Here is a 25550-nt window from a genome sequence, read left to right as displayed (position 1 = left end):
GAGGAAACAGAAAGGAGAAATACCTGGAGGAGGCAACCAAGTCACTTTAGAGCAGCACTAATTTTGCTCAATGAATTGCAGTTAGGTAGGGGAGGGATGGCATGGCAGATGCAAACGAACCTCTGTGAGCAGTTCAGCCTAAAACCCCAACACGATCTGGAGTGGGGCCTGGAGGAGACCCTTCATCACAAAGTTAAGGCAGTCCTGCAAGAAATCATTCACTGAGTGTGGCATGAAACAGAGTGACAAGAGTTTCTGTTTGCTCATATCTATGTTTTGCATGACCTCTGTGTGAGTTTCAGGGAATGGGTCAGGTTTTACATGGACTCTATCCCTTAGGAACCTCAGAAGACAATTGTGCCATCAGAGCAGGGAATATTATGAAGTTCTAATAGGTTGCCTTCCCCAAAGAGTTTAACTGCTAAATCAGTCATGTTTACTGAGCACTTACTGTGGGCAGAGCATCATCCATACTACCATCATCAGCGTTATTCATTGAGTTATTACTATGTGCAGAGTACTAAGCACTTGAGAGTGTGTTGGTAGACATGTTTCGTGCACACAAGGGGCTTACAGTGTAGAGAGTGAATTAGACATTAAAATAAATTTCAAATTTGTACGTAAGTACTAGGGGTCTGAAGGTGGAGTGAATACAGGATACAAATCCAAGTGCAAGAGTGACACAGAAGGGAACATTCACATCCTTTAGAAATAAATTCCCTGTAAATCTGAGTGACAGAAAGGTAACTTTCTTGGTGTGATTAATACCATGAACTAAACTATTTGACTCCTACTCAGAATAGTTTAATGTTCAGTTTTGGTCATCCATACATACTTTCCAAACCCTATTCTTCTCTCTTCATCAGAGCCATATTCTTTCCAAAAGATCCTCATGAAATGAATCTGGCTTCTCTTGTAGCTTAATTTCTATTAAAATCTGTGGAAGAAACTGTGAGTTAGAATGGTTGTGCTAAAGGGAGTTCAAAAAATGGAATCTGTGCATTGAAATTCTTTTTCATTGTAATCCAGGGAACTCCAATACAGGGAAGCAAGTTGCGACTTCCAGGTTACTTATCAGGGAAAGGATTCCATTCTGGGGAAGACAGCGGCTTAATAACAACTGCAGCTAGCAGAGTGCGAATGCAGTTTGCAGGTAAGTGCTGAAAAAGCGAGTAGTTTATGCATTTTATACTAATGAGTGAATGGGATTCTTGCCTTCCTCTTGTTGGAGGAAACTCAAAGGAAGAATAGCAGACAAGCTAATACCTGCATTTGTACTGCTTCTGGAATTCCTTCCTGGCAGCCTTCAACTGATCTAGAGTAAAAAGAGGCATTACTTAATGCTTTCAGTGGGTTCCTTGGAGAGCCCGTTGTTGGGTAGGGATTGTCTCTGTTGCCGAATTGTACTTCCCAAGCGCTTAGTACAGTGCTCTGGACACAGTAAGTGCTCAAAAAATATGAATGAATGAATGAATATTGAATATCAAGGAAAAGAACCCAAATTGAAGTATAGTTTTCCAAGCATGGTGTGATGGGTAGAGCACAGGCTTGGGAATCAGAAGGTCATGAGTTCTAATACCTGCTCTGCCACTTGTCTGCTGTGAGACCTTGGGGAAGTCACTTCACTTCTCTGGGCCTCAGTTACCTCATCTGTAAAAGGGGGACAGACTGTGAGCCCCACGTGGGACAGGAACGGAGGTCAACCCGATTTGCTTGTATTCACTCCAGTGCTGAATACAGTGCCTGACACATTGTAAGTACTTAATACAATTATTATTATAAATCATGTAAAGCATTTTAGATCCAAAATTTTACCAAATATTTATCAATATTGAAAAGAGAAAAATACTAAAGGAATAGCAATATAAATATATGCAATAGTGAAATATTTAGATTTTTAGGCATATGTGTAAATATTTAGTTTTCAAAGTGTTATCTTTACATCCTCTTCAAAAAGATTCCTTGTGCTTACATACTAAATATTCATCATTGCCATATTTGTCATTATATTACGCAGCTTCTTAAATAGCCAGTTTTAATCTTTCCATATTGAGGTGGTCAGGGAAGAAGAGTGTGAAAGGAGGGAGGGATCAGATAACATTGGCAAAACCATTGTTATGATGTGAGAATGTACAGAGGGATATTGGCATTGAAATACAATGGCAATAAGGTCAAATAGTGCTGAAAGAATAGCATTCTAGAGGGCATTTTGTGTGCATGTATACTGCAATGGCTTCAGGAAAAAAAAAAGTGTGAGCAATTAGAAGTTCAGGGGCTAGAAGATGTGTGTCCTGGGGCAGTGGGGAGGAAGGGAAAAGAAAAAGAACCAAATTAAAACCTTGTGCTAAGAACCCTGCTTGTAAATACCAGACATGATCCAGGTTTCACCGGTCAAAGACCTGCAAAATGATCAAAGATGAGTATCTTTGCTATAAGAACAAAATGTCTGTGCTCTCCTATCAGAATCCAAGCGAACACCAAGCCGACCTGGAAGCCGGGCTGGAAGCAAAGCTGGCAGCAGGTCAAGCAGCCGTCGAGGAAGCGATGCATCCGACTTTGACATTTCAGAAATCCAATCTGTGTGTTCGGATATGTCCGAGACTCTTCCTCAGGCCAACAGACCAGCCCCTCGAGCAGGTCCTCGGCCGGCTACAGCCAAGCCTTCCAAAATCCCCACTCCCCAGAGGAGGTCTCCGGCTACCAAGTTGGACAAGTCCTCCAAGAGATAGTGTGGGTGGCCTCGCTCCGGTCTTGCCTTGTGCAGTCAATATTTAAGTTTGTAAGATGTAAAATATGATGTAGAAATTATTGTGAAATATTGCAAGAGGTGGGTTTTTAATTCTGCAGATGGCCTTATTTGTGTATTTGTCTTATTTTATCTCTACAATTTGTCATTTAAGCCACATCATGTGAGGAGGAAGAGCGTTTAACACATACTAACATTTCTACACAGTAAGTTGTAGAAAATACACTAAAATCAGTTATCAGGACAGGTAGATTTCTGCAACCTGAAGAAACTACATCACTAAGTTACGAATCCCTCATGTGATTTTTGTTTGTTTTTTTAACAAAAGCCAAAAGACTTAAGGACACATTTTGAGGCTATTCAAATACACACTAAAAGAGTGTAGAAAAATGAACACATTTACACTACAGTTATTAAACAGTATCTGTCAGAGAACTCACAGGATATTACTTCAGGCACTTGTTGGCTATATGATACTCAAATATCTTGCAGCATTTCTGTGCCATTGCTTTCCATGAGGCCAGAGACATTTTGGATATTAGAACTATTATACTGTAAGAATATCAATATAAAGTGCATTCATGTAAATGTGAGGTTTTCTTTTGCTTGAGTGTACTGTAGCACTGTATCATCAAATTCATTTTGTATTGAAGCAATTTTGCTTGCAGAAAGCTATGAAATAAATCATGTCCCTTAAACTGCTCTGTAATTACTTTCTTCAATAAATCATATTTGAGAGCTTATTGTGTGCAGAGAACTATACTAAGCACTTGGGAGAGCACAATATAAGAACTGGTAGACAAGTGATTCCCTGCCCACAACAAGCTTATCATCTAGAGCGGAAGACACACATTAATATAAATAAATTACATGTATGTATTTAAGTTTTCTAAGGCTGGGGTGGGGGGAGGGTGGACGAATGAAGAGTGCAAGGGGGACACCAAAATGACTAGGAGAAGAGGAAATAAGGTCTTGGTTGGAGATATACCTTCAGTAACTCTTTGAAGGTGGGGAGAGTAATCGTCTTTCAGGTGTGAAGAGGGAGGGCAAAAATTCATTCAGTTGAATGCTTACTGTGTACAAAGCACTTGGGAGAGTACAATATAACAGCAGATACATTCCTGCCCGCACCAAGCTAACAGTCTAGAGGGTGAGACAGACATTAATATAAATAACATATATACATATGTATTGCGGGGAGGGAGGATGAACACAGGAGCGTGGCTCAGTGGAAAGAGCTTGGGCTTTGGAGTCAGAGGTCATGAGTTCGACTCCCAGCTCTGCCACTTGTCAGCTGTGTGACTTTGGGCAAGTCACTTAACTTCTCTGTGCCTCAGTTACCTCATCTGTAAAATGGGGATTAAATCTGAGCCTCACGTGGGACAACCTGATTACACTGTATCTACCCCAACACTTAGAACAGTGCTCTGCACATAGTGAGCGCTTAACAAATACCAACATTATTACATTATTATTATTATAAGAGTGGCACAGAAGGGAGTGGGAGAAGAGGAGAGGAGGGCATAGTCAGGGAAGGCTCCTTGGAGGAGATGTGCCTTCAATAATGTTTTGAAGTGGAGGAGAGCAATTATCTGTCTGATATGAGGAGGTAGGTTGTGGGTGAGAGGTTGACAGGCAGATTGAGGTACAGTGAGAAGGTGAGCATTAAAAAAATGAAGTGTGTGGGCTGCCTTGTAATAGGAGAGGAACAAGGTGAGATACAAGGGGACAAGGTGATTAAGTGCTTTAAAGCCAATGATGAGTTTGTGTTTGATGCAGAAGGTGGATGGACAACCACTGGAGTTTGGGGAAACTGTTTTGGAAGGAAAATGATTTGGGCATTAGAATGGGGTATGGAATGGCATGGGGAGAGACATGAGGGAGGGAGGTCAGCAAGGAGGCTGATTCAGTAATCACGTTAGGATAGGATAAGTGCTTCCATTAATGTGGTAGCAGTTTGGTCGGAGAGGAAGGGGTGGATTTTGGTGACTTTGTGAAGGTAGAACTGACAGGATTTAGTGATGGCTTGAATATGTGGATGGAACAAAAGAGAGAAGTCAAGGATAATGACAAGCTTATGGACTTGTGAGACAGGAAGGATGTTGGTGCCATCAATAACGAGTGGGTTTGGGGGGTGAAGATAAGTTCAGTTTTAGTCATACTAAGTTTGAGGTGATGGGAGGACAGCCAAGTAGAGATGTCAATGAATGAAAGAAAGAAGTCTGGATATGCATTATTTGGTTTGAATCCTGATACTGTGCTCTCACCCACTGTGTCAGTCTCTCAAAGGGCATACTACCCTTTTTGATTACATTGTTTATGTCTACACCAACCTTTGCATCACATAGTTGCCTATCTACCAAAAATCTGTAACACCTTTCATCCATACTTTGCCAACATAAATCCATGGCTGGTTCAGGACATTGGTCTTTTACAGGCTAATTGTCCATCCATTGCACTCTGCTGTTAAGATGCATAGTCATCAATATGGAGGAGCTCCTGTCTGGGATATTCAAGGATTTTCAATAATGCTTTTTAGTGGGTTGATTTGCAACTTGCCCATTAGACTGGAATTTTCTCTGATGAGCTTTAAAATTCCTTGGGTGGATACAGGACAATAGGTTAACCGAACAGGGTGAACACACTAAACACTTAAAAGTCACAGGGAAGCAAAACCTCAAATGCAGCAGCCTAACATAGAGGACAGTTGGAAGATGGTGATGTAAGAATGATTATCCTGACTCACAGTAATTAGAAACAAAGTGACTTCCTTAATGCAGAAGGTTTGCACAGAGCATGACACTAAGATGGACAAACAAAAACAGCACCAGGCATTTTGGTAACAAATGCTATGGTGCAGCAAGGGACACTTCCATACACATACCATGAGGATGATTCTGGATCACCTTTCTAAACCATCATTTTGCAAACTTCACTCCTCAAACATCTTCAAAGGTTAGTCTATCCAATCAGTAAAATCAGTGGTGTTTGGGCCCCTACTGTGCACCTTACTATACTAGGCACTTGAGATAAAAACTCTGCATCAAGCAAAAACCACTGGCAATTGGCTTTTATATACTCCATCCCCATTGTTTACCCACTCCCCTCCATCTACATTCAGCCTGCACTCTCAGATCACCTTTTTGTTCTTGTTCTAGGTGGAAGAGGGTGAACCAGAGGTTGTTCTTCATTCTTCTTGTCTCATCTGTCACCAACCTCTTGTTCACACTCTTCCTCCTGTCTAGAACTCTGTCCCCCTTCAAGTCTACCAGACTTCAGCTTCCCACCTTCAAAGCCCTTCTGAAAACCCAGCTACTCCAAGAGGCTTTTTTATGATAATTTTTCTTCTCCCCAGGTTGCATCCTCCAAATTATCATTTTAGCACTTTGCTCTCATAACCTACCATTACACATTTGTCTCTCAGATCTAGAAGTAGCCACAAGGATTGTCAAGATGAAACACAAGCGGCTGCAGCTCAATCAAAATCTGTCAATTATTTTTCTGACACATGAAAGAACACCATATTCCATAAGTCATTTTTTCAGAAAGTGCATCTGAAATGGACTACAGATTAATAGGGTCTTTGTCTTCTAGGAACTTGAGAGAGTACAAAGGATAACATCCCTGCCTTCAAAGACATTTATACTCTAGAAGGTTTACAACAACCTTTCTCGTCTTCCACTTGTAAGTCTGACCTTTCTACTCATGCCACCTACCCAGTCACCTTAATGCTATTATGTTTAATTGTTTTATCATTTATATATATACTCCTTTTACACAACAAATACATTTGGCAACTGGTGTTATTTCTTCCATTACATTGTAAGCTATTTCAGCTATATGTTTGAGCTCCTGGTACAGTGGTTCGCACACTGCATATGCTTGTCCACTGGCCCTGATGATCCCAATCTGGGACCCGCTGTGGAGAGATCAATTCAATCTCATTACCCCAAAGAATCTAGATGCTCACTCACTATGTGAGCTGTTATCTTACAAAGGCCTACCTTCATAAGATTTAGAACACTGGCAGCTGAAGTTACTGTGGCCTTGAAGTTTTCCCATGTCTGTCCCTCCCAAACCTTTCCTACCTTCATAATATCTCTAGAATTCACTCTGTTCCTCTCTGGAGATCTCATCCACTCCTATGACTTCAGCTTGCCCTCTATACAGATGACTCATTAAGCTATCTTCCTAGCCACAATTTTGATCACCATCTACAGTCTCAGATTTCCTCCTGCTTCCAGGTCTTTGCCATACAGATATCCCTGGGCATTATGTCTGAAACTGATCTCCTCCTCTTCCTCCCCAAATCCTCTCTACAACATGCTTTCCATAAATGTAAACATGACTGGCCTTCCTTTACCTAAAGTCCACAACCTTGACATTATCCTTGACTCCTTTCTTCCAATTCTCAGAATCAGTTTGTAGCTAAATATTGTAGGCCTGTACCTAAACATATCCTTCTACTCCATCCAAATGGCCATTACCATATTATAAGTGCTCATTATATCTAGATAGATTTCTGACCTCATTGGTCTCCCTGCCTATAACCTCTCCTTTCTCCAGATTATTTTTTAGATCTCCAATTGTTTCCCATTCTTCACATCAAGCAAAAACTCCTGACCATTGGTTATAAGATGGCCCTTCAGCTCACTTCATTTTAAGTCAATCAGTGGTATTTATTAAGTACTTACTATGTTCAGAGCCCTGTACTCAGCACTTGGGAGTGTACAATACAACAGAATTAGCAGGCACAGTACTGGTCCATAATGGATTTACAATCTAGAGACAAGCTTACACTTGTCTAGAGTCTACACTCTCTCTTCCAGTACACTTTATCTCTCTCAAGTTTACCTCATTGTTCTTTGCTCTCAACTCTCCAGCCTCTGACACCTGGCTTACACTCTTCCTCTTGCTGAAGATCCCTTCACCTTCAAATCTGCCAGACCACAATCCTCCTCCATCTTCAAACATTTTGAAATCCCACTTCCTCCGGGAATCTTTCCCAACTATCATCAGGAATTTTCACTCACAATCACCCATTCCATATATATATGTAAGTCTATAGATATATACATTAAATCTATATATATGGGAATTATATGTGTGTGCGTGTGTGTGAATAAATTATTTCATATTTCCCTATTAGGGTTGTAAGCTGTGCTCTACAACACTCTATCGTTATGTACATTGTTCTGCATTTAGCAAGTGCTCAATGTGTACTCTTACTTGAATATGACAACTCTACAAAGGCATTAACAGACCTAAGCCCTGGATACCTTAAACATTTGCTTGCCTGGAAAATTTACCAAGGTCCTATGCCAGTACAAAATTTAGATCACACCTAGGTAGTGCTTACTAAATGTCTTGATTATTACTCTGTGCCAAGCACCGTGGTAGCTATGAGAGAGTCAGATCAGACATTCCCTGTCCCACATGAAGCTCACAGTCTAAGTAGTAATAATAGTGGATATCTTATCTCCCATTTTCCAGGTGAAGATAGGCACAGAGAAATTAAATGAGTTTCCTAAAGCTGACATGGAGCTGGACTCAGAATGCCAATCTCCCAAACGCTAGTCCAGCACACTTTACTTAGCCTCAACTAAGCTAGAAGGGCCACCTGATGGACTGTGTTTTGGGTCCAAATTGAACCTCACCCCTTGATATAAAACCAAGATCCCTTTATTTCAGCCAAAGACACTCAGTTCAAATCAAAAGTCACTGTTTGAAGCAGTTCCTCTCAGCTCCAACCAAGAAAGCTGGAGGATTGTCCCCACAGATCAGAATGGCTTTTTGGAAAAGGCAACATTAGCCCCACCTCCCAGTCAAGGATGGATTTTGAGTTTGTGTAGGGGAAAGTGGTTTAGCTCACCACAACTCAGCATGGCTGCTAATGGTACCAGCTCTGGTGCAGAAATACAGGTGCCCTAGGCAGCTGGTAGTCAGCAGTCTCTGGGGCCTTAGAAGACTCCATGGCATCATCTTCTCTAAACTAATTCCTGCCCAGCCTCCTACCCACTTGTTAAGGTAATAACTCATCTTCCCCACCCCATGTTAGGATTACTGGAGTAGAAACATGGAAAAAGGTCACAAAATCCCAGATCTATTCCCAAAAGCTTTAGTTGAAAAGGGCAAAGTTAAATAAAGTGATTCAAATGGCCACACACCTTTAGATTTATGGTTTCACATATAAAAGCCAAGTTGTTTAGAAACACATTGTTCTGGGTATACTTTCAAAAGTTTGCAAGATTTAGGGCAGATAGGAAAAACTATGATAGATTCAGGACAATAAAATTGGACATAATCCCTGTCCCATGTGTTCTCAGTCGAAGGAGAGCAGGCATTTAATCCCCATTTTACAGATAAGGAAACAGGCACAGAGAAGTTAAGTGACTCCTAACAACCAGCTCTTAGCTACTCCATCAGCATTGTCCCAACCACTTAATCTCACTTCTTTCCCTAAACCACAGCGTGCCTGCTTTCTTCCTCCCAAGCTAGCCAATTCACCATGCCTCATTTTCTTCTCTTCTAATGCCAGCCATTCACTCACATTTTCCCTATGCCTCTATCTCTATATATCTTGCAGATCTCTCCTCTCCCTATCTGCAAGGCCTTTCTGAAAGCACATATCCAGGAGATCTTCCCTACTTAATCTCTCATCTCCCCACCCTATATCACCCCCAAATGCCATTTCAACATTTCCTCATCCTCAAGCACTTTGGTACTCACTCGACACATCTACCGCAACATTTATGTCCATATATTCATCTTTGCTTTTGCTTACCAGTAAATTATTTCAGTGTGGGCTTCCTCTGCTAGATTGTAAACCCCTTGAGAATAAGGATCATATCTAATTCTACTACATTCTCCTAAACCTGCACACAGTATGTACAAAGTAGGTACTTGAGCAGTGGTATTTAATGTATGAAGAACAATGAACTAAAGCACCTAAAATAGGTTTGGTAGAATGATCCCTGCCCTCAAGAAAGCTGTGAACAGGGAAATCCAGATATTAAAATAAATTACAGGTAGGAGAAGCAACTGAGTATGAGAATATCATCATCAGTATTTACTGAGTATTTACTATGTAAATACTTGGGAGAGTACAATACAACAAAATTGGCAGACATGTTCTCTGCCTACAGTAAGCTTATGGTCTACAGGGAGAGACAGACATTGATACAAATAATTTATAATATATAAATTAAAAGATATGTACATAAGTCCTGTGGGGTGGAGGGGGAGGGGGGACAAATATCAAATGCCCAAAGGTCACAAATCCAAGTACATAGACAACACCCTCTGGAGAGGGAGCGGGTGAAAAGAAGGCTTAATCAAGAAAGGTCTTTCGGAGGATATGTGACCTTAATAATACTTTGAAAGTGGCAAGAGTGATGATCTGGTATATATGGAGGCAAAGGGAGTTCAAAGCTAGGGGGAGGCTGTGGGAAAGGGGTTGGCAGTGAGAAAGAAAAGACTGGAGCCCAATGAGTAAGATAGTGCTAGAAGAGTGAAGTATGCAGGCTGGGCTGCAGTAGGAAATCAGTGAGGTAAGGTAGGAGGGAATGAGCTGATTGAGTGCTTTAAAGCCAATGGTAAGGAGTTTCTGTTTGAAGTAGTAGTGGATGGGCAACCAATGGAGGTTCTTGAGGAAGGAGTAGGGGTTATGCACTATACATTTTTTTAGAAAAATGATCTGTGCAGCAGAATTAAATATGGACTGGACTAGAGAGCAGAGAGGAGGCAGGGAGGTCATGAGGAGGAAGATGCAGTAGTCAAGATGGGAAAGGATAATCAATCAATTGTATTTATTGAATGCTTACTATGTGCAGAGCACTGTACTAAGCACTTGGGAGAGTACAGTATAGCAGAGTTGATAGACACGTTCTCTGCCCACACGAGTTTACACACTAGGGGGCAAGACAGACAATAATATAAATCAATTACAGATATGCATATATGGTATAGGACTGAGGGAGGGTGAATAAATGGTGCAAGGACATTGCAGAAGGGAGTGGGAGAAGAGGAAAAGAGGGGTTAATCAGGGAAGAACTCTTGGAGATTTGCTTTTAATACAGCTTTGAAGGTGGGGAGAGTGATTGTCAGTCAGATATATGAAGATGGAGGGTGTTCCAGGCCAGAGGCAGGATGTGGGCACAGGGTCAGTGGAGGGACAGCAGAGATTGGCTTAGAGTGAAAAGGTTGGCATCAGAGGAGTGAGGTGTGTGGGCTGGGTTGTAGTAGGAAATCAGGGAGGTGAGGTAGGTGGGGGCAAGGTGATTGAGTGCTTTAAAGCCTATGGAGAGGAAAGGGTGGATTTTAGCAATCATGTAAAGGTTGAACTGACAGGATTTAGTGGAACATTGGGTTGAATGATAGATCTAAATTGAGGACAATGCCAAGATTATGGGTTTGTGAGAGAGGGAGGGTGGTAGTGTTGTCTAGTGGAGGGGATGTCAAGGAGAGGACAGGGTTTGGGTGGGAATGTGAGTAGTTCTGCTTTGGATATGTAAAATTAAGTTGTTGGTGAGACATCCAGGTAGTGATGTTCTGAAGGCAGGAGGAAATACAAGACTGCAGAGAAGGAGGGACATCAGGGCTGGAGATGTAGATTTGGGAATCATCCTCATAGAGATGGTATTTGAAGCCATGGGAATGAATGAGTTCTCCAAGGGAGTGGGTGAAGAATATAGACTAGAAGAGAATAGAATAGAAAGGGATCTAGAACTGAACCTTGAGGGACTCCCACTATTAGGGTGGGAGGCAGAAGAGAAACCTGTAAAAGAAGGAAAGAGAAGGAGAGGTCAGAGAGATAGGAGGAGAACCAAGCAAAGGAAGTGTCAGTGAAGCTGAGGTTGGGCAAACTTTCAAGATGAAAGTTTTGGTCTACAGTGTTGAAGATTGAGGGGTCAAAGATTAGAATAGAGTAGAGGTCATCAGATTTGGCAAAAAGTTCATTTGTTAACTTAGAGAATGTTGTTTCTATGGGGTGAAGGGGGCAGAAGCCAGACTGGAGGGGATCAAGGAGAGAATTGGAGAAGAGGAATTGGAAATAATGGATTTAAACAACACTCCCAAGAGGTTTGGAAAGAAATAATAGCAGAGAGATGGAGTGATAACTGGAGGGAACCATGGGGTCAAGGGAGGGCTTTTTAGAATAGGGGATACTTTAGCATGCTTGCAAGCATTGAGAAAGAAGTTACTGGAAAGTGAATGGTTGAAGGTGGTATTCAAGGGAGGGAAGAAGGGAGTGCTGGAGTGTTTTAATAAGGTATGAAGGGATGGGATCAAAAGCACAGGTGTGGGGGTAGATTTGGAGAGGAGTTAAGAGATCTCTTCTTGAGATACTGCAGGGAATATAGGGAGACATGAAGAGGGCAGAAGAGGAGCTGGAGACTGGAGAGGAGCAGGGGAGATTTTAAGGAAATCACACTGTATGGTTTCAATTTTGTTGATGAAGTATGTGTCATTAGAGGAAAGACAGGGTAAGAGTGGAGGGGCAGGAGGTTTGAGGATAGAGTAAAATGTCTGGAACAGCTAGCAGGAGCAATGGGTATGGGGTTGAATTAGGAAGGAGAAGTATAGTTGTCTGGCAGAAGAGAGGGCCAAATTGAAACAGATAAGAACACACTTAAGGTGGACAAAGTCAGAGAGATGTCTGGATTTTTACCAGCAATGCTCCACAACTTGAGGACAGGAGTGGAGGAAGTATACTGTGGAGGTGATACAGGGTTGCAGCTTAGTAGTATGAGATCAGTGGAGGGACATGGAAAGAAGGGAGGTGAGGGATCTGTCAATCAGTAATATTTATTGACCACTTACTCTGACAGAGCACTGTACTAAAGCTTGAGAGAGTACAGTACAACAGAGTTGGCAAGTAATAAACCAACAATCAATGGTATTTGTTGAGCACTTACTGTATGCAGAACTCTATACTTGGAAGTGCTTGGAAAAGTACAATACAAAAGAAATGTTAGTCATGATCCCTGCCTAAAAGGAGTTTACAATCTCCGGGGGGACAGACATTAAAATAAATTACAGATAAGGGAAACAGTAAAGTGTAAGAATACATATAAATTCTATGGGGTGGGATAAGTAGCAAAGTGTTTAAGGGGATACAGACCCAAATACATAGATGAGACAGAAGGGAGGGAAGGCTCCCTGGAGGAAATCTCAATATTTTAGATTGAATTATGCCTCTTGTCACAACCAAGTTCAGCCAACAGGGTTTACTTAGACTGTGAGCCTCATGTGGGGCACTGACTGTGTCTGACCTGATTAACTTGTATCTACCCCAGCACTTAGGATAGTGCTTGACACATGGGAAGTACTTAAATAGTAGTTGCAATCATGATGATAATAATAATAATGGCATGTAGGTGCTTATTATGGACCAGTCACTGTACTCAGAGCTGAGGCAGATATAAGCCAAATTGGAGACAGTTCCTGTCCCACATAGGGTTCACAATCTCGATCCTGATTTTACAGATGAGGCATCTGAGACACAGAGAAGTAGTAAAGTGATTTGCTCAAGGTCACACAGCAGACAAGTGGCAGAGCTGGGAGTTGAACCCCAGGACTGTCCAGCCTGATTATCTTATATCTACCCCAGCATTTAGTATTGTTCCTGGCACACAATGATTAATAAATACCATTAAAATTAATAAAGGTCAGAAATAGTAAACAAGGTTCAATACAATTTGCTCCTGGTTCATTTGAAACCATTATTACATTGAAATCTGACTACTTGAAAATGGTAAGATTTATGAGTGAGGCTGCTCATAGCTTTTGGGTCTGTTGAGTTGCTTCCTTCTCCCAGGAAAATAGGCAAAATGAAAAGGATTGGGAGGCAGCTTGGTAAATAAGTACTAAATACATTTTGGAATTACTTAACATATTTTATAATCAGAGGCATCTTTGCATAAGCCTTAGTCATTAACAATTAAGAAACCATAGTGAAACCAATGTTTTATGATATAGCCTTAAAACATTGGTTTTACTATGGTTTCTTAATACTATACCCTTAGGCCATTAGCTCTGAAAATGCTTACTGTTGAAGACCAGATACCTTCCTAAGAAATCACAGGCTTATTTCACTGTGTAATTCTACTGCTTGTGTAGGTCTTTATGGTATTCTGTAAAGACCTGTACTGTGTTTCATACTTTTAACAGGGAATTGGCCTAAAGTCAATAAAGACTAAGAACTGTGGGAGAGGAAAATAGCCTAAAGGAGCTTCTCATGAAATAGTTAAACACCCACCATATGGGGTTTGGTGAAGGTAAAATGAATGTCCCCCATCACAGGGCTCTTCAGCCTTTTGTAATTAACTAATTCATTTTCAGTGGACTGGAGCAATCTTCTCACGCTCACAAGCTGTTAATGCCTTGCCCTTTAATGCATTTTTTACACCAAAACACCCCACCACCTGTCTTCAGCTCAGTATACGACAAAGCCCAGCCACATTGGATTGGCATCTTCAAAGACCTATAATTAGACCCCCCAAGTGGAAATCTAATTATCGACTAAAAAGACATCAGCCATAGAAACCATCTTCTTCAATATCCGACATTACACGAGGCAAGAAATACTTTAGAGCCTGATGAGACAAGTTCATTGTTCTAAACAGGGCACACCCAGAAACATGAAAGAAAGGACCTGAATATAATCAGTATCCAAAATAAATTTTACAGACACACTAAAGTTACTAAAGCCAGTATGTCCAGCTCATTCTTTTGAGTGGGTTGCCCATATAAATTATTTGTATCTGGGCTGGAAAATTATAAGCAGCCAAACTGTTAAAGTAGAAAGAAAGGTAATGAAATTGATGAATAAAGCTAATACTTTGTTGCTGAGTCAGTATTAGTGGATGGGGTTCGGGATGGTGCTCTAAGGAAGGAGATGAAAGAAAGGGAGAAATTCAGGCAGATTGAAAGAGAGAGAATGTGAAAAAAGATGAGGTGCAGAGGTAGAACAAAAACAGATATACATACACACGACAGGCACAACAGGAGAGAGAAGAAAAAAAATGAAGTGAGAGAAACCCAGAAAGGATTGAGAAATTTCATAGCACAGACAGAAATTTCTCAAACACAGAAATTTAGTCTAAAGCACAGGAAGTGAGGAGGCGGGAGCTAAACCAGACCTAAATTCTTAGATATTCTTAGATGTTCAAGCTTTGATTCTCCCAAGTTTATAAACATACAGTTTCTTAAAAACACCAGGTTCTGTGTGTATATTCACAAATCAACAAGGAATGAAGCAAGTGAGCTGGGATTTCATGTTCCAAATTTTAAAAGATCCTGCCCAAGTTGGTTAGCTCATTCCACAGGAGTCTGGGAAATGTAGTTCTCAGGGAGTAGGAGCATGGAGACAGAGATACAACGAGTCACATACTCAAACATCAGTCATATTTATTAAATGCTAGACTATAAGCTCATTGTGAGCAGGGACATGTCTACCAACTCTGTTATATTTACTTTCCTAAGGTCTTATTACAGTGCTCTGCACACAATACGACCTCAACATACATGAATGATTCCGTGCAGAGCACTGTACTTAAGCACTTGGGAGAGTAATAATAATAATTATGGTATTTGTTAAGTACTTTACTATGTGCCAGGCACTGTACTAGCACTGGGGTGGATACAAGCAAATTGGGTTGGACTCAGTCCCTGTCCCATATGGAGCTCATAGTTTCATTCTTCATTTTATAGATGAAGTAACTGAGGCCCAGAGAAGTGAAACGACTTGCCCAAGGTCACACAGCAGACAAGTGGCAGAGCCAGGATTAGATCTCATGACTGACTCCATGGCCGGTGCTCTATTCACTAGGCCATGTTGCTTCCAATATGTACAATCTAACAAAGTTGTTAGACATGTTCCCTCTTTACAAGGAGCTAAACATACACTAATCCTTCTATAGTGTGTTTTGGAAAAAGGGAGACTTTGAATTACACAAAGTTCTTCCTACCATGCCAGGTGCATGGTGCAAATAGAAGAACTGGGAACCCTTCGGTTCTAGGAATCACCCTTGCTGAGCCCACCTTATTTACCTTTTAAAAACAGCATAGAACAAATGGCTTCACCACCACAACTTGCAACGATGAAGGGATTTTGCTAGGTCCGTGCCCAAGATTCCTCCAAGAACCAGAATTTCAGGTGGAATCCAGGGGTGTTGGATGAGGGGATCTCCAAAACCATATAGGGACAGAGGGACACCTGGAGATGATTCATTCAAATTAGCTCTGCTCTTGCTTGTAAATGGGAGAGAGTGGAGGGAGCCTGTCAGTGACAGCACAGGTTTTCATTTTGACAATCCTCTAGACTGTAACTGTGGGCAGGGAATGAGTCTGTTTATTGTTATATTGTATACTCTCCCAAGCACTTAGTATAGTACTCTGCGTACAATAAGTGCTCAATAAAGTCCATTGACTGACTGACAGGCAGGACAGGGAGAGTAAGACCTGATCTTGCTGTTTTGGGTTGGAGTGAGAAGCCTAGGGCAGTAGGATGAGAGGCCATAAGGGAGCTGTAGGAAGACCTTTGCTCCCAACCTCTGCAGTTTTGCCTCCTCAAAATAAAATCAGCCCAAAGATACCTTGTCCACAAGTGACAATATTTTTTTCCCTTCCTACCTCTTCCAGCTCTGCTTACCACAGAAGACAGGCCCTCAGATGGAAATTAGTTAATTGCCAGGTATTACCCCAACAATTAATGGTTAACAGAATCTCTCTTTTTGTATGGGGTGTTAGTGGGGTGGGAGGATTGGAAGGGGAGGGTTAGTTGGCTACCAAATGGGGCCTTTTCCCTTCCTCATGCAACAGAAACAGCCTTACTATACCATATTTTCTGGGTTTTGCAGCTTTACTATGCTGTATTTAAATGCAAACACTCATTAAATGTTATTAGAAAAGAATACATCATAATAATGTCAGGCTTTGTGTCATAAAGGTGTCATGGTGGCATTTTTCAGCCATCAATCAAGTCATCAACCCTAGATTGAATCAATGGTTTCTAGAAGATGTGCTTTTCCTAACCAGAGATTTCTCAGGAACTCTAGCTTCACAGCAGAACTGGGCTAATACATCCTTAGGACTGTTTTCCTCCAAAGTACTGATATTGGCAGGAGAGAGCTAGACCCCTCCCCTTGCTGTCCAGGCAGCCCAGCTCTGCCTGCAGGAAGCCTGAGGTAGAATTGGTTCATTCACCGGGGGGCATTCAAGGACATGGATGAGCACACTAGTCTTTCACCTCCTCCTTCCCCTCTTCTTCTTATTCTCTTTCCTCCTCTCCCCTCCTTTTCCCCCTTCTGGGATTGTAGTAGGATTAGTTCAGAGAATAACACTGCAGAGAAATTAGTAGATGCCTAGATCCTAGTTCTGAGCCAGGAACTGGACCCAGGCTCAGAACTCAAGCATCCCTAAGGCTTAATTCCCTTATATTATGTCTAAACTATAGCAGAGGGATGTGAATGAAGCCCCTAGAAGTAGTACATTGACTATGCATCAGCCTCTTCACTGACCTCCCTGCCTCTTGCATCCTGTTTTCCCCATCTCCAGTCAATATTTTACTCTGCTGCCTGGATCATTTTTCTTTAAAAACAAACAAGCAAAAACACTCACTCCACATCTCTACTCTTCTCAGATGCTTCTAATTGCTGCCCATCTATATTCACCTCAAAAGGAAACTCCTTACCACTGGCTTTAAGACAGTCAGCTCTCACTTGCTACCTTACCCTGCTGACTCATTCAACTCAACTCACACACTTTGCTCCTCTAATGCCAACCTACTAATTTATTCATTCATTCATTTGTATTTACTAAGCTCTTACTGTATGTAGAGCACTGTACTAAGTCCTTGGGAAAGAATAACAATAAACAGTGACAATCACCACCCAAAATGAGCTCACAGTCTATAACGGGGGAGACATATCAATACAAATAAATAAAATTACAGGTACATACAAAAGTGATGTAGGTCTGCGGGTGTGACTGTGGTGGCGGGGGCGAGGGGAAAGCAGAAGGACAAGTCAGGGAGATGCAGAAGGGAGTGGGAGGATAAGTGGGGCTTAGTCGTCTGGGAAGACCTCTTTGAGGAGATGTGTCTTCAAAAGACTTTGAAGGGAGGGAAGTATTTATCTGTTGGATTTGGAAGAAGGGGGGCATTTGAGGCCAGAAGCAGGACGTAGGCCAGGGGCCAATGGTGAGATAGGCTAGATCGAGGCACAGTGAGAAGGTTAGCACTAGAGGAGCGAAGTATGTGGGCTGGTTATACGAGAGAAGAAAGGTGAGGTAGGAGGGGGCAAGGTTATGGAGTGATTTAAAGCCAACGGTGAGGAGTTTTTATTTGATATGGAGGTGGAGAGACAACCACTGGAGATTTTTAAGGAGGGGGGTGACAAGTCCTGAACATTTTTTGTAGAAAGATGATTCAAGCAGTAGCATGAAGTATGGACTGGAGTAGGGAGAGACAGGAAGTTGGAAGATCAGCAAGGAGGCTGATGCAGTAATCTAGATGGGTTAAGATGAGTGATTGTATTAATGTGGTAGCAGTTTGGATGGAGAGGAAAGGGTGGATTTTAGCGATATTGTGAGGGTGGGATTGACAGGATTTGGTGATGGATTGAATAAATGTGTTAAGAGAGAGGAGTCAAGGATAATGCCAAGGTTACCGGCTTGTGAGACAGGAAGGATGGTGTGGCCATCTCTAGTGATGGGAAAGTCTAGGAGAGGACAGAGTTTGGGTGGAAAGGTTAGGAGCTCTGTTTTGAACATGTTTAAGTTTGAGGCGATGGGAGGACATCCAAGTAGAGATGTCTTGAAGGCAGGAGGCGATGCCTGTTTAAATGTTTAACAGTAAACTGTTAAAAGATTTTATAGACACACCGTGTTGAATGAGATACATCTCTCCCAGTTCTTTAATTACTCCGTTAATGTGATTTAGTGAATGCTTACTGTTGTGCAGTGCACTGAACTAAGAGCTTCAAAACTGGTCAGTTTTCCCAGAAAGAGCCAGGGTCTTAAAGGGATAGGTGAGTTCAAGGGCCATAGACTTCACCTCTACTTTTTTCTCAGTCACATCTCCCTAGAGAAGCAGCGTGGCTTAGTGGACAGTGCCCAGGCTTAGGAATCAGAGGTTGTTTTCTTCAAATCTCAGCTCCTCCACTTATCAGCTCTGTAACTTTGGGCAAGTCACTTCACTTCTCTGTGCCTCAGTTATCTCATCTGTAAAAGTAGATTAAGACTGTGAGCCCCACATAGGACAACCTGATTACCTTGTACCTACCCCAGTGCTTAGAACAGTGCATGGCACATAGTAAGCATTTAACAAATAACATCATTATTTCTTCTCTCTGAAAATGGATATCAATTTACCTAAACATTTCCAATGCAAGTAATTTATTCAGTTCTGATGTTGCGTAGGGTGGCCAGAGACATTTTGTTCCATGGTTGCAAGCTATGCTACTTCTTTAATAATGGTATTTGTTAAGTGCTTACTCTGTGTCATACTTCAACCACCCACCTTCATTTTTTTTCTTAACTTGTGATTAGTTATTTTATGAGCCCCAAATAAGGATAATAATAATAATAATAATTGTGGTATTTGTTAAGCACTTACTGGTTATAAGGCACTGTAGTTAATGCTGGGGTGGATGCAAGCAAATCAGGTTGGGCACAGTCCCTGACTCACATGGATCTCCCCAACTCAATCCCATTTTGCAGATGATGTAACTGAGGCATAGAGAAGTAAAATGACTTGGCCAAGGTCACACAGCAGACAAGTGGCAGAACTGGGATTAGAACCCATGACCTTCTGACTCCCAGGCCCGTGCTCTGAATGTTGTTGATAAATCAAAAGCTCTTATACAGGATAAGAATGAGTTATTAATTTATTCCAGCTATTGAAATCCCTTTTTTTGCCTGAGAAATATTGTCTCTGTATGCAGTAAGTGCTCAATAAATGCCACTGTGATTGAATTAAATTCTTTAGAAAATCATAAAATCTAAAACCATAATCTACCACATACAATCGGTAAAAATTAGTAATGAGAGATTTTTTTTAGAGGTTTGTCTTTCCAAAATCAATTTTGCAAGGATGAGTGTGTATATTTAAGAAAATAAATGATTATGTCCAATCTCTTCCATAGTCAGTTCTTGCAAGTTTTTCATTTATGTAAATACAAAGGGCTATACATAGGAAGGTGTGGCTGGGCCCCATCAGTTTGGGGGGAGAGAGGGAGTTTAAAATAGGAAAAGTTCCACCTTTAAATATTTCCTACATTCCTCTCATAACTTTAGACTGTAAACTCATCTCCAGACTGTAAAATCATTGAGAAGCAGCTTGGCTCAGTGGAAAGATCCAGGGCTTGGGAGTCAGAGGTCATGGGTTCGAATCCCGGCTCTGCCACCTGTCAGCTGTGACTGTGGGCAAGTCACTTCACTTCTCAGTGCCTCAGTTACCTCATCTGTAAAATGGGGATTAAGACTGTGAGCCTCCCGTGGGACAACCTGATTACCCTGTATCTAACCCAGCGCTTAGAACAGTGCTCTGAACATAGTAAGCGCTTAACAAATACCAACATTATTATTATGGGTAGGAAACTGCTCTGCTAAATCTGTTTAATTGTACTCTCCCAAGCACTTGGTACAGTGCTCACTAAATACCATTGATTGATTGACTGAACATTATGCATGGTGTTGATGTCCCCCACACCTCTCAATGGAACTCCAGACCCTGCTCTAGGGGAACCCTGGATCTCCTGGGAAGTGGGGCTCTGGACAGCTGCTGGAATGCTGTGCAGGACCAGAGGTGGGTAGGAGTGGTAGTGATAATTATGGTATTTGTTAAGCACTTACTTTGTGTCAAACACTGTTCTAAGTGCTGGGGTAGATACAGGGTAATCAGGTTGTCCCTTGTGGGGCTAATACTTTTAATCCCCATTTTACAGATGAGGTAACCAAGGCACAGAGAAGTTAAGTGATTTGCCCAAAGTCACACAGCAGACAAATGGCAGAGCTGGGATTAGAACCCATGTCCTCTGACTCTGAAGCCTGTGCTCTTTCCATTAAGCCATGCTGCTTCATGGTGGTAATAATAATGGCAGCACTGTTCTAATTAGATCTAAATGCTATTAGAACAATGGCACTGTTCTAAGCGCTAGGGTGGATACAAGGTAATCAGGGTGTCCTACAAAGGCTCACAGGCTTCATCCCCATATAACAGATGAGGGAACTGAGGCCCAGAGAAGTTAAGTGAATTGCCTGAAGTAACACAGCTGACAATTGGCAGAATTAGAACCCACGACCTCTGACTCTCAAGCCCAGGCTCTTTCCACTAAGCCACGCTGCTTCTCTGTAGTGGTAGTGGCCTGTATCCCCAGGGCCCCCATAATCCCTCTTTCTCCCTCTTCTCTGAGGTGCCCCATGTAATGGCAGCTGCCTTGAGCCCTGCTCACTAGGAGAGATAAGCCCCCTGGATCTGAGAGCTCACCTCCTCCAAGAGGCCTTCCCAGACTGAGTATCCCCTTTTCCCTCTGCTCCCTCTCTGCCCCCCTTCACCTCCCCTCAGTTAAGCCCCCTTTCCCCTCTTTCCCTCTGCTCCTCCCCCTCTCCCTTCCCCTTCCCTCAGCACTGTGCTCATTGATATATATTATTACCCTATTTATTTTGTTAATTCATTCATTCAATAGTATTTATTGAGCACCTACTATGTGCAGAGCACTGTACTAAGCGCTTGGAATGTGCAAATCGGCAACAGATAAGAGACAGTCCCTGACCATTGACGGGCTTTCAGTCTAATCAGGGGAGACAGACAGACAAAAACCACTAGCAATAAATAGAATCAAGGGGATGTATATCTCATTAAAATCAATAGCAATAAATAGAATCAAGGTGATGTACATCTCATTAACAAAATAAGCAGGGTAATAAAAATATATACAATTGAAAGGACGAGCACAGTGCTGAGAGGAGGGGAAGGGAGAGGGGAGGAGCAGAGGGAAAGGGGGGAAAAGAGGGCTTAGCTGAGGGGAAGTGAAGGGGGGGTAAAGGGGCAGCAGAGGGAGCTGAGGGAAAAGAGGAAGCTCAGTCTGGGAAGGCCTCTTGGAGGAGGTGAGCTCTCAGTAGGGCTTGAAGAGGGGAAGAGAATTAGTTTGGTGGAGGTGAGGAGGGAGGGCATTCCAGGACAGGGGGAGGATGTGGCCCAGGGGTCGTCGGTGGGATAGGCGAGAACGGGGGACGGTGAGGAGGTGGGCGGCAGAGGAGCAAAGCATGCGAGGTTGGGAGTAGAGGAAGGGGCAAGGTGATGGAGAGCTTTGAAGCCTAGATTGAGAAGTTTTTGTTTCGTGTGGAGGTTGATAGGCAACCACTGGAGGTTTTTAAGAAGGGGAGTGACATGGCCAGAGCGTTTCTGTAGGAAGATGAGGTGGGCAGCAGAATGAAGAATAGACTGGAGCGGAGAGAGACAGGAGGAAGGGAGATCAGAGAGAAGGCTAACACAATAACCCAGTTGGGATATTATGAGAGCCTGTAACAATAAGATAGCTGTTTGGGTGGAGAGGAAAGGGCAGATCTTGGCGATATTAAAAAGGTGAGACTGGCAGGTTTTGGTAACGGAACGGATGTGTGGGGTGAACAAGAGAGCTGAGTCAAGGATGACACCAAGGTTGCCGGCTTTAGAGACAGGGAGAATGGTCGTACCATCCACAGTGATAGGGAAGTCAGGAAGAGGACAGGGCTTGGGAGGGAAGATAAGGAGCTCAGTTTCCGACATGTTAATGAGGTGTACATCCCTTTGATTCTATTTATCGCGATTAAGTTGTCCTGTTTTTGTCCCTCTGTCTCCCCTGATTATATTGTAAGCCCGTCAGTGGGCAGGGATTGTCTCTATCTGTTGGCGAATTGTACATTCCAAGCCCTTAGTACAGTGCTCTGTACAGAGTAAGCGCTCAATAAATACTATTGAATGAATGAATGGATCTTACCTAGACTGTAAACTCACTGTGGGCTGTTGAGGAATAGTGTGGCGTAATGGATAGAGCACGGGTTTGGGAATCAGAAGGTCATGGGTTCTAATCCTGGTTCCATTACTTGTCTGCTGTGTGACCTTAGGCAAGTACCTTAATTTCTCTGTGCCTCAATTCCCTTATCTATAAAATGGGGATTAAGACTGTGAGCCCTATGTGGGACAGGAACTGTGTCTAACCCGATTACCTTGTGTCTACCCCGGTGCTTCGAACAGTGCCTGGAACATAGTAAGTGCTTAACAAATGCCATCATTAATTAAGATGCGAACGTGGAGAGGGGGAGAGAGATCAGGAAGGAGCTGTAGATTTAGATATCATCTGCATAGAAATGTGAGTAATACTCATTGTATTATCATCACCAGTGGAATTTACTGAGAGATTGCTGTGTGCAGAGCACTGTACTAAGCACTTGGGAGAGTACACTACAACCAAACTGGTAGACATGATCACTGCCAACAACAAATTTACAATCTAGAGGAGTCTTGCCACCAAATCCACCAATGCCCAAGGCCTCCTTCTCCATTCATATCTGACAGATAACCACTCCCCCTCTCAAAGCCCTATTCAAATCAGATCTCCAGCAGGAGACCTTCCCTTACTAGGCCCTCATGTCTGTGTCAGTTCTATTTCCTCTAGGTAACCCTTAAACACTTGGATTTTCACCTATCTATGTACATAAAAAAATCTGTAATATATTTTAATGTCTGTTTTCCTGTCTAGGCTGTAAACTTCTAATTGGCAGGAATTCATTCATTCAATCATATTTATTAAACACTTCCTGTGTGCAGAGCACTGTACTTAGCGCTTGGGAGAGTACAACAATAAACAGACACATTCCTGGCCAAAAACGAGCTTACAGTCTAGAGGATCACATCTACCAACATTATTTTATTGTATTTTTCCAAGCACTCACTGTGCTCTGTCCACAGTTCGAGAAGAAGGAAGAAGAAATTTTCTCCCTGACCATGGCTTGCTAGCCAAAGCTTACAGTGCAGATCACAAGATGACAGGGCACTACCTAATTTGCTTTTTAAACCTCATTTTCTTTACTAATACAAAAAATGCCATAAAAAGAATTCAATCCTGAAAGATTCTCAAAAGAACAAGTGATAACGATGTCTTATTCAGATTTTCCTCTCTATGGAGGGATATCTAATATTGCATTTTTAAAATTTTTAGAGAAAATGAATTTCCTAAAAATAGTGTGGGAATAGACCAGTTTTATCTTTATAAAAAGTGGCATTCGCTGATGACTTATCTCGCTGATGACTTATCCCTCCTGCTCACTAGGAGGGATAAGCTTCCTGAATCTTATCTAGGCTGTAAACTCAATATGGGCTTTTGAGGAACAGCATGGTGTAGTGGAAAGAGCATAGGCCTGGGAGTCAGAAGGTCAGAGGTTCTTATCCCTGCTCCTCCACTTGTCTGTGTGACCTTGGGCAAATCACTTAACTTCTCTGTGCCTCAGTTCCCCCATCTGTAAAATGGGGATTAAGACTGTGAGCTCTATGTGGGACAGGGACTGTGTCCAACCTGATTACCATTCATAAAAAATGGAACTATGCTATCATTTTTCCAGGCCATTGGCTCTGAGTTTTCCACATATGAGAGCATCTTATATGAATAACAGTGCTTTGGGGATCCTGAGTGGGACCATTCTCAAATGGATAGTAGGACTAAATTTTGAGGCAACACTAATCTTTGTAATTTCTTCAGCCTACCAGCCTCCACTGCTACTTAAGTCATCCTCACTGGGCAGGGGCCTGGGCCAGAGGTTCCTCTCAACCCCTGATTCAGCCTCCCCAGCGAAGAGCCAAACAGAGCTACTGCAAAATTCCTGGTGCACACCCTTCCCAGCTAGTACCGCTGCTGCCCACGGCCAAAAAGTGTCATTTCTGGAGGCTACCCAGGATAGACCAGCTGAGCCAGAGTCCCTACTGGCCTAGTGATGGCAGCTGTGGGCATATTGTAGCAGGGCATCTATGGGGCTGGCCCAGAGATCATGAAGACTATTATTAGCAGGCAATCCCAGAAACACAGCCATGTCTTCATACCAGGTGGAGTGCTGAACACCGGATATAGACATTCAAGGAACAATACCAGGAACTCTACCCTGGAATCTCAGATCTTTTGAAATAATAATTATGGTATTTATTAAGTGCTCACTATGTGCCAAGCACTGTACCAAGCACCGGGGTAGATACAAGATAATCAGGTCTCACATGGGCCTCAATTTGTAAGTGGCAGGGAGCACAGATATTGAATTCCCATTTTGCAGATGAGAGACTTACCCAAGGTCATACAGAAAGTAAGTAGTGGTGCCAGGATTAGAACCCAGGTCCTCTGACCTCTAGACCCATGTGCTTTTCACTAGGCCACAGTGCTTCCCCAACTTAACATTTCCGTGCCTCAGATTCCTCATCTGTAAAATGGGGATTAAGACTGAATCCCAAGTGGAACAGGACTGTGTCCAATCCAATTATCTCATATCTACCCCAGTGCTCAGTACATTGCCTGACACATAGTAAGCACTAAATACCACAATTATTGTTAATATCAATAAAAGCATTTTCATTTTGAAGATCCACATATGCAAGCATGGAGATTTACGGCTGCTAGTGGTACTATCATGCACACTGTCCATACGTATTTTAAATAATTCAGACCATTGGTTTAATTCCTTGATCAGAGAAGATTATTTACAGTTTTAAAAGCCTCCACACTGTATCTGGTGCTAGATATAGATTGGGACAGAGTCCACTACCCTCACCCACTTAGTA

The 25550-nt window shown here is 42.3% G+C and overlaps 1 protein-coding gene across 1 annotated transcript in view; it reads left to right on the top strand.

Annotated features, from left to right (window-relative positions):
• The window catches only part of LOC114811093 (dystonin-like), a 44518-nt gene extending 41029 nt beyond the window's left edge, over positions 1-3489 (top strand). Inside the window, 2 exon segments of the mRNA XM_029062277.1 lie at positions 1030-1153; positions 2464-3489. Coding sequence (XP_028918110.1) covers positions 1030-1153; positions 2464-2729 — 390 coding nt within the window. The 3' untranslated portion in view covers positions 2730-3489.
• Positions 3490-25550: the final 22061 nt, after the last annotated feature.

The sequence above is a fragment of the Ornithorhynchus anatinus genome, chromosome 1, assembly GCF_004115215.2.
Source record: "Ornithorhynchus anatinus isolate Pmale09 chromosome 1, mOrnAna1.pri.v4, whole genome shotgun sequence".
In the NCBI taxonomy this organism is placed as follows: domain Eukaryota; kingdom Metazoa; phylum Chordata; class Mammalia; order Monotremata; family Ornithorhynchidae; genus Ornithorhynchus; species Ornithorhynchus anatinus.
Note: the sequence above shows the minus strand (reverse complement) of the source record. Positions and strands in the feature narration are given on the sequence as shown.